Source organism: Haemaphysalis longicornis, unplaced genomic scaffold, assembly GCF_048455015.1.
Source record: "Haemaphysalis longicornis isolate Haplotype H1 unplaced genomic scaffold, Haemaphysalis longicornis Haplotype H1 scaffold_1, whole genome shotgun sequence".
Classification (NCBI taxonomy): Eukaryota; Metazoa; Arthropoda; class Arachnida; order Ixodida; family Ixodidae; genus Haemaphysalis; species Haemaphysalis longicornis.
The window spans coordinates 194,878,985-194,888,688 of record NW_027526203.1 but is presented as its reverse complement, the minus strand read 5'-3'; the positions used below and the strand labels follow the sequence as shown (position 1 = coordinate 194,888,688).

General features: G+C 46.8%; 1 protein-coding gene across 1 annotated transcript in view; it reads left to right on the top strand.

The window, feature by feature from the left end:
• LOC144156248 (bone morphogenetic protein 3-like) overlaps positions 1-8,009 on the top strand; it is a 46,990-nt gene extending 38,981 nt beyond the window's left edge. The window contains exon 2 of the mRNA XM_077688170.1: positions 1,333-8,009. Coding sequence (XP_077544296.1) covers positions 1,333-1,832 — 500 coding nt within the window. The 3' untranslated portion in view covers positions 1,833-8,009. The remainder of the gene's footprint in view (positions 1-1,332) is intronic.
• The last annotated feature ends 1,695 nt before the right edge of the window (positions 8,010-9,704 follow it).

Genomic DNA, 9,704 nt, shown 5'->3' with positions numbered 1-9,704 from the left:
GACATCAAATCTTGGTAGCGCGTGACAGTCCCTTTAGAACGTGTTTTGTTGGTTTATTGAGCTTCAAATCTCAGTTAAGTGTTCCATTTTCGCGGAGTAGACGATGTGTTTCATTACCTTTCATGCTACTGACATCATATTAATTGATCTATACTTTTCAACTACCTTTTTCAGTGACGTACAAAAACTCGAAGGATAATAAGCAATTTTTCAGCCAGCTGGTAACGCACCTGTTAACAGGTATTATTTACTGAGTTTGTGCGAAAAATTCTTCCGCCAACGGCTCAGCATACGCGGGGTAATCTTATCCAGGACAATTCCTCCGGTTACGTCTAATTTGTTTAGTAGCGTTTCGAATTTTGATACTAATTACGCTAAGCTCAGTTGGGTCCTAGGGGGATATGCTGCTCACATAGAATGAGGTATAAAGTCATGTGTAATTAAATTTGTCTAATTTGGGTTTTGTGTAATTATTTAAAAGTAATTATTTAAGCAATTTACGTTGTTGGTGTCATCCGAATTAGTTTGATTGTTATGTGCAATTTAATTTGTAATGTCAACTCCGCTCTCATACGCGGAGTAGCGCTTCTTTTGTGGGTAGACGCGCGTGTGTGTTCGTGTTCAGCTATGGGATTTGAATCCGGGTCTGCACAATAGCAGCCGAATGCGGTACCGCTGCGATATCTCCGCATGTTACCAGCGGTAGAAGAATAGTTCTTGCCGGCTTTCGTTCCTTCGTGGCACATCCCCACTTTCGGTATTGCTCGAGAATGAGGAGCTTCGAGGGGCAATGTGCCCGCTCCACAAAATTCACAAAACAATGAATTGGACACCTAAGCGTTGTAGAATAGTGCGAGCCGCCTGACACCTGAACGTGATGGCATGTGAGCACAACAGGTACACACCAGCTGCATAGAACCCCGCATTCTAGGGAAGCTGTAGCGCCTCCAAGTCTGCTTGCTGACGTAATTCGCGCGGTTAGACGAAGAAACGCTAGCGGTAGAAAGGGACGCAAAACACAGTGTAGCAGGGGAAAAAACGCGGTCGAAGGAATTCGCGGCTAAAGATAAAGAAATTCATGCGAGGTAGAAAACACAAATACGATTTAGCAGTGAAGAAGCTGTTAGTAAGCATCGCCTTCAAAGCACGTAAGCAGACATAAGTGCTCCGAGGAATTTTTGGAACATGGGCGCTATAAAGAGTTTCGCAACTCACTGTAATTAGTTACTCTGGCTGGAATTGGTTACAGGAAAATTGGAGTTGTAAAGTTGTGTGTAATTGGTTGCTATGCCTATTTATTCCCTTCTGACGAACTCTGTTATTGGTTCACAGGCGCAACCGGAGGATCACTTCCAGCGCAAGCCACGAGCGCGAGCCTGCCTGGCGCGGTCAGCACCAGCGATGAGTTACCCACGCCGACAACGAACCCGCGCAGTGTGCGCGCGGCTCCCCAGGGCGCGTCACCTGGCCCCGGGGGCAAGCCTTCATCGGGAGGCAAGGTTCATGACGAGCCGTTCGGTTGCACACGACACGAGATGTACGTGGACTTCGAGCAGATCGGCTGGTCCAGCTGGATCATCTCGCCCAAAGGTTACAACGCGTACCACTGCAAAGGCCAGTGCTACTTCCCACTGGGCCAGAACCAGTGGCCGACCAACCACGCCACCGTGCAGAGCATCGTGAACGAGCTGAGCCTCACGGCCGGCGTGGGCGCGCCCTGCTGCGTGCCCAACAAGCTCTACTCGATCAGCCTCCTGTACTTCGACGAGAACGAGAACGTAGTGCTGAAGCAGTACGACGACATGGTGGCCGCTAGCTGCGGATGCCACTGAACGCACGCTCGACCCACGCACATGCACGGACAGGGCCATCGCAGCCGGTGTTAAGAACACCCAATCCTTTTTCCGACCCTGACTTTGAGACATGCTAAGCGCTGATGAATGGACTGAAAACAGGCTGTTTCAGCGCTTGACCGTGAGAAGGTTCGTTAATTTGGCAGTCTCTTCTTTCGGTTTTTACACCAGACAGGTAGCTCGTGCGTGTTAAGTGATGCGAGCCCCAGTGAACGTTTCTGGATACCCTTCTGTCCTTGTGTGTGACTCAACCCCTGCGTGATTTTGTGTCATCAAGTGTGTGCACGACGTGAGCTGGACGTTTGTTTCAATCTTTGTGCCGGACGGACAGCCCCTTACAAGTCTGATGTTCTGTGTGTCTTCTAGAAAACTGATCTGGGTGACGACTCTATAGTCGCCGTACTCCTCAACCGGCATGGACGTGCGAGTTCCTTTTTCGCTGTTTGGTTCTAGGGCGCTTGGAACAAGTCGTATCCCGATCAGGAATGTCGTCACATTTGTGGCGGTCTGCGTGCAGTCGGTGTAGCAAAGGCCCGATATTTGAGCTGACTTTTTCGGTGGTTTGCTTCACTGAAAAAAAAAAAAAAAAAAAGCCAGGCTGTGATGCGTTTAGACACTGTTCGCGTTGCTTTCGTTAACACCGCTTTGTCCGTGTGCAGCGGTGTCGAGCTGTGGTAGTTGCATTTCAAAAATCAACTACTAACGGCTGAACCCTTGCATCCTTGCACTGATAGGCAGTGTCAAGAGAAGTTGGTCGACCAGGAAAAAGGCGTGAATAGCATGATTATCATTGAGGCCCTTAGTGAGTGAGCCCTTAACGCGAAGTCTTTGTGCGGTTGTGACGACAAATGTTTGAGCACTTGCAGGTTGCCTGTCTAGCTTGGTTTTGCGCAGGTTAACTGCACCAGCCTGAGATATCTGCAAAGTAAAGACGAATACTTACTGTTTTTAGACGTTCTTATATACGAAAGTGTCGGATAATTATTGGCGCTGTTGCGCTACGCTATGCAGCTAAGAGGGCATCTCGACACTTTACAGTGTTTCTTATTTAATGGTATGTGTTTTAAATAGTTACGTATCCTCCCCTCTTGCGCAAGTCGGAAAGCACCGATATTCGAAAACAAAGTTCATATAGATCCTCGAATAACTCGCTATAGTGTTCGTAAGTTACTTAATTTAAATGATCGCCATGTAGAGAAACCTGGTTCTTAAACTCGGGTTAAGAGTGGCTGTCAACCCGCGTTACACGTCCAAGACAAGTTTTGCGGACGCGTCTCTTCCAGAGCAAGGTTCGCCAAAATCTTTTTCCTTCTGTAGAACAGCGACTCGTCATTTTGTGTCCGCATTGCGTCGCCTTAATTACCGGCACCTGTGTGACTCTTATGACCGGCGCTACCAGTAAATGAGGACTAGTAGAGTCAGTCCGCTGGATGCCAAGGTACGAACATTGATTCTTTGCTGCATGCTTCGGCTGTCATCAAGTTTCCCGTCGGTGTTCGAGACGGGGCTTCATGTCGGCTTTGCCATCATGTTCTTGCATCTCCTGCGGTTCGTGTCTGGTTTTGCAGTAGGGTACTTAAATATTTTATGGGCGTCCAGGGTACCCTACCAAACAAATGGAAAATCCGGAAATTGGCGTTAGATAAAAGAAAAAAATATGTAATGCTTAGTTTCCTATCACTGTTTTGACGCCATTATGGTTTTCGTGGTAACCAGCTTTCATCCGGGTAGAAATATCGCTAACGTTTGCGGAACCTATTTTGGCATTTTAAGGAGAAAGTGGAGAACCACACACAAGTAGTAGTGCTTATACACCCACTTCCCAGAGTGAAAATGTGTTCACGTTTGTTCACGTGTCAAGCAGTGTGCAAAAAAACAAAAAAGAAATCCTTTTATTTCTACTGCCCTGAGGGATACTGTGCTCCCTGAATGTCGTTTATTTTTCCCTGACCCATCGAACAGGACTTGTACTGCAGTGGGTTTTGTGCCATAAAGCTGTTAACAAACTCACTTTTGTATACATGTATAAACGAAGAAATATTCTTTTTTTTTTGCTCCAGTGGCGGAAAGCACTTACGATAGCATGAAAGCTAGTGAACATCGCTTGACCTGATGTACCTGCCTCTGGAGAGGTGCCACGAGTCACCGATTGCGCGTGTGATGTTGAGTTCGAAATACGAGTCGTGGAAGCAAGCTGAGGCGGTTCAAGCTTCCTTCTCGGTTATACAGTGTTTAGTACATCATGAACGGGGCGATTTCATTTACTTTGTGGACATGGGATGAAGCCCGCTAAAACGCTCGGGCGGCACTCGTGTCTTAAGAATACAATAGATACGTCAACTTCACACTTTTTTTTTACCGCTTCAGAAGTGTACAGAGTTCGCTGAATATTTGTTGAAGAATTCAACAGCAGGAAGAGAAATTAGGTAACCTCGGCTTCTACTCTGGGGCTCACTGATGCTTTTTTAAGTCAGTTTTTTCTATGAACAGTTCTGGCGTGGAATCCAAACCTATCACTAGCAATGCCTCGGTTACAATGACAGACTAGAAGCAAAATCCTGTATACAATGCGTTTCTTGTGAATTGGTGAAGGAAGCGGTTACACGGCCTCCCGATTCTGCTGTATACGCTAAAGCTCCAACGCTTAACGGTAGGTTCGAACGAGGCATTTTCGTGACTTTCGATGCTCGTTTCTCAAATAACATACAAGCGGTGTACAAGTGTATATTCTGCCTTCAATATGACCCGTTAGCCTTTATAGCTCGGGCAGACTGGACATGGTTTAGTGCAGAATTCCGGCATGTCGACAGGCTCCAACTGAATACAGGGCCCAACTTTCTGAGAATATCGCGCGGTTTTTTCGTGGCACACAGAACTGATTGAGGAAGGTTTCAGCACCCTCTCGTTGCGTCATAATTCGTGGGGGTTCCACCATGCTGACCCCAAGGAGCCATGTTTGCCAAAATCTCGGGTCTTTCTACCCAAGAGGTCCAACGTGCGAGAGTTGCGCGAAGTTGTATTATTGCCTATACAGACGTATAGAAAAGCTTCTTCGACGAATGTCGCCGTAAGCTGAAGGTGGCCATGTAATTTTGTTGGGTACGGAACATGTTCCTGCATAGGGAGACAAGGGTTGTTCAACCTTAGGAGACACCTGAAAAATTCCAAAGTGCTTAATGGGGCTGTGAAGACAACAAAAACAGTTTTATTTAAGATATTTAGCATTTTATAGCTACCTCGAAGCTTGTCAGGCAGCAAAACGATGCTTTATTCACTGAGAAGTGTAACAACTGAAGCCAAAATTTCTAGTTTCCCGCTGCATCGGATCTTATGTGACGTAAGCAGTGATGTATTGTAGGTATGTACCGAAAACGGATAGTTAATAGACATCTTTAGCATAGCGTCTAGCGTACGCTAACGCTACGGCGGCGGGTGCCGAGACCCGACTGGGCAGGGGCGCATTCGTTCCGCGGGTACGGGCGCCCATGCCTCACCGAACCCGCGCATTCGTTCCGGTGAGAGGCGACCTCCTCGCCGTCCCTGCGCGCGCATGCGCAGTCGCGTCCCGGAAACCCGCCGCCGTAGCGTTAGTTTACGCTAGCCGCTATGCTAAAAACTCCCTAATAGCTTGACTTCACGGGGCATCCAGACGTTGCAATTCAACAGGACCCGGAACTCAGCTTTCCTTCGGGCAAGAACTTTTTTAAGCCGGAGGGCATGCGATAATGCGCTGGGTCGCCACCGGCCTTGCTAAATGGTGCAGCGATGCCTCTCGGCGACGGTTGTAGCTCAGCTTACTTCTACTTCTGGTCGGACCTGTGCATCCCGCATCTCGTTACGGTGCATAAAAATCGTTTCATAAACATTGGGTATTGCTCGACAAATAGGGTAACGTAAGGGGCAGTGTCGCTTATGCCAGTCGGCTGGTGTAGTGCCAGACATGCCGAGTCCGAAAAATTCGCTTCACCACGGATGTGTTTCGCACGTAGGCCGGTGGTAGTTCCGTATACGGGGTGGGTTTACGTCTTCGTTTAGAACTTCTATTGTTTGCCCACCATTCTTACGGAAATAAAAAGAACATGCACTCAACTTTAAGCAAAAATATTTCGTCTTGCAAGCTTACAATCCCTGTTTTATTTGCATTTTATTTTGTCGGCTCAGCCAGTCGCAGAGTCGGCTGTATTGCACCGTAACTATAGTGGGGGAAAGTAGCTGGGGATTACCGCGCGTAGTCTCCTTTTTCGTCATTTTGTAGGTTATTTGAGTGAAGTTTAGGTTAAAAGTCTTATCAGTTATGTTTTAAAGAGACGATCTTTCGAATGCAGCACAACGTATTTTGGCCTCATGGCCCCTTTTATACTTTGAGTCGATGGATGGAATTTTGCACTGTGCACGACACGCAACGAGCAAAGAAAGCTTATTATATTCCCTTGTAGGCAACATTGGCTCAAAGCCACGACAGTGAATGAAGAAGCGTGGCAGTAAAGCGCTTTTTTCCCATTGCCACCCCCCAGGCGCCGTACGGGTGTCATGATGGTCGTAATGGGCTGTTGACGGGAACTGCAAATGGTCACCTTAACTCTTGCTTCCTCTGTTGCGAGGCTGACTTCTCTCTATCACTAAAGTTCTCTCTATCTCTTTCTCCCTCTCGCTTTCTTTAAGTTTTAATGCAGAAGCTGGGAAGAAATATTTTATTTTCTGACAATACAGAGCGTTAGTCCACCCAGCGCTTGCTTGACTACCTTCTTAAAACAAAAATCTTGTTCAGCTTAGCCCCAGGACAACCAAGTACGGCTGCGTGCATAACTGAAGGTTTTTTTTTTATTTATTTACCGCGCACTAGTGGCGGGATCGCACGAAATTTTTAATCTTCTATGGACAGTGGTGACATCACTTTGTATTTCCGGGCGCTCAAAATGCCGGAAGAACTGATAGAAAAGCGCTACGTCATTCGGCGCTGATAGTGTGTGTAAAAAGTGTTCTTAGTGCTTACTGTCAAGCCTTCTGAAGCGCTGTAATATATATGTCCCTGCGCGTCTTTGGTTAAACCTGTACATGGGAATGCATGTACTTCCAACCTCCATTGGTCTACTTTGGCTTCTTGCCTCTCATCTTACATGGGAGTCGAAATACTGTCATACGGACGGACTTAAGGTACTGAACCGTTAATTTACTCGAAGATACTGTTCTGAACAGCCTCCCAGTATGCTTCTATAGATCCATGAGAGCGAAACAGCGTGTCAACGTATGCTAAGAATTAATGTTGTTTGCTAACAAAAGCTGCACACAAAGGGAATTGCTGCATGTTTTAACAAAAGGAATTGCTGCAGTATGAGTCTACATCGTTCTACAGGCCGTTAAAGAACACTGTTGTCTGATGCACATCCCCTTTATTTCCCTCGAACGGTTCTGTGCCTGCAAACTGGAGTTGTTTTTTTTTTGTTTTTTTTTTTACGGTCAGTCTTTCCTGAGTGCGGGTCCTGCCATCAGTGACAAGATGTGACAAGTTGTTTGATCGGGCTTTTGGAAATGCTTTCCTATTAGAAATGCAATATGCATGATACCCTTTAGCAACAGTAATGCTGCACCTACGCCCCGGTTAGCAGCACTCTGTTAACCACGTGTAAGTTATTCGAATGGCAAAGGTTGGCAATGTGAGGTACGCCCACCAACTTCAGCTCTGAAAGAGTACGTTTTGCATACAGATTATGATCACTACAATCTGGAAAGTTCCAGCCAGAGGTCAGGCCAGTTGCTAAGTGTAAGGTTCTTGAAATAAATCTTTGGCACTCTAACACTGACCCCTTTGTAGACGGCAAGTGTGCATTGCTTTTGCGTCCTCTCAGAATTTTGAATTGCCAATCTTACTGGTTGACGTAGTGTACAGATAGCATGGCTTACGTGTACCGTGGCATCTCTGTACGCGATGTGCGGTTCTTCCTTCACCTCTCAAGCACACGAAGACTCCGGTTTCTCCTGGAGATTGTGTATATTTCTATATAGCTGTCTAGAAACGTAGCGCCCACTGCAAAACGCTTGCCCAGTGCGACTTCTGCCTTCCATATTTGTGTGTGAGCGATCATTGAACATTTCGACTTCCTGCATGCACGTTCCCAAATCGACTCTGAGATCCAAATAAAGACCAACAAACATTCAGTGCTCGCTTGGTTTATCTTTTCTTGCATCGTATGCCGGCTTGTGGCTCTTTATTTGAGCTTGAATTTGTGCGTATACCTGCGTGTGTGCTTTGCTGCTTTTGCGCCACCTGTGTTTGGCATCCCTAGAGCCACTAACCTGCGCAATGTGGTTACTTTTACTTAGGTGGCCGGCACAACCAAAATACCGGGGCATCTAGAAAAAAGTGGCGTGTGTAATAATTGGTGTTTCTCTCGCTAACCTTAGTAAGGACTCCCTGAAACTTTGAGGAATCTTCCGGATGCAGCCGCCTTACGCCAATCTAGATGACTAGCACGCACAATTGAAACGCGGCCGTGCTGGCGTGTGGAGTCGATTCGCTGATGGTTTGTCCGGGCACACCAGCACTGCTAGCTAGCGCATTACATTGCCCAATATACGCTCGCCTGGACACTTTCCTGCATTATCTGAAAGCTGGCTGACCAAAGGGGGAATCTGAGGCACTCAGTATACATATTTTGTCTTGCTTAGGCAAAGCTTGCAACGACCTGAACGGATCTCAACATGTTGGGACATAACAATCATACTAGGAATCGAAACTCGCGACATCAACATGTAAGTGTAAAATGCGCGGAAAAGGAAGCCCTCAGACAGTTATAGCTAGAGACCGGAACTTTAGGCACGAAAAATCCAGGTTTTAGGCGCCTATAATAGGCACTGAGATGTGCCATTTAGGCATATATAGGCACCAAATACTCCCGTTTAGGCATATATAGGCTCAATTCCTTTTTGCTTCAGAAGCATACCTGAGCACCAATCTTTGACTTGAAGTGAAACCGCGGACACATAATGTGCTGCGGGAAAGTAATTTTATTTTCTTCGGTACAATGAGCAGCAGAAGAACTGTTATTTTAAAATTTACGGGAAATTCACGGTTATTCAACACCAAAAGACAAGATTGAAAGCCATGAAAAGCCACACGAATCTCTATGATTTGCTGCTTGAAGTTGTACCCCCTTACCCCCTTTCAGTCGATAATTGTGCGGGAAAAACAACGCTCAACGTCCACTGAAGTTGGGGGAACGTTCTTGTACTTGGGGGCGCTTCATGATCTAATTCCATTTGGAATATCACAATGTTTGCTACTCAGAACATCCTGCAGTTATTTTACCACGTGGAATCCAGTGAAGTGAAGTGAAAGAGACTTTATTGATCACCGGGAACAGACGTAATATCTCCACTGCGCCTGGACGTGGCCACTCGTCGATTCTGGAGGCATTCTAGTAAGCAACATTTTCGCTACTCACTGTGGTGGTGGACACCCTTGTCCCCGAAGGGAGGGCGTCGGCCCGCAGCTTTCTCTCCGGCGCTGCCGCTCGAGAGCCGTTAGGACCTGCTGGACGGCTGAGAGTTGAAGGAATCCAGAAATGTTATGTCAGGCAGATTTAATCAACCGGTCCTTCGGGGATGGTGGCGGATCTCTCCTGGACCTCCCAGATGAACTCAGCCTTCTTAGACAGAGTGGCGCCAAATCTCTCAGCTGCTGAAATTCTTTCTGCTAAGAATGCGAAATAAGGACACGAATGCGCCCTGTCACAGTGAAGTGTAGGGTGGGGAAAATACTTTGGACTGCGACGCATTTGTCCATTGCAAAGCTGTTGATAAAACCGGAGTGTTTATGGTATAGTTTTCCGCCCTTAGCCGAGTTGCTTAAGG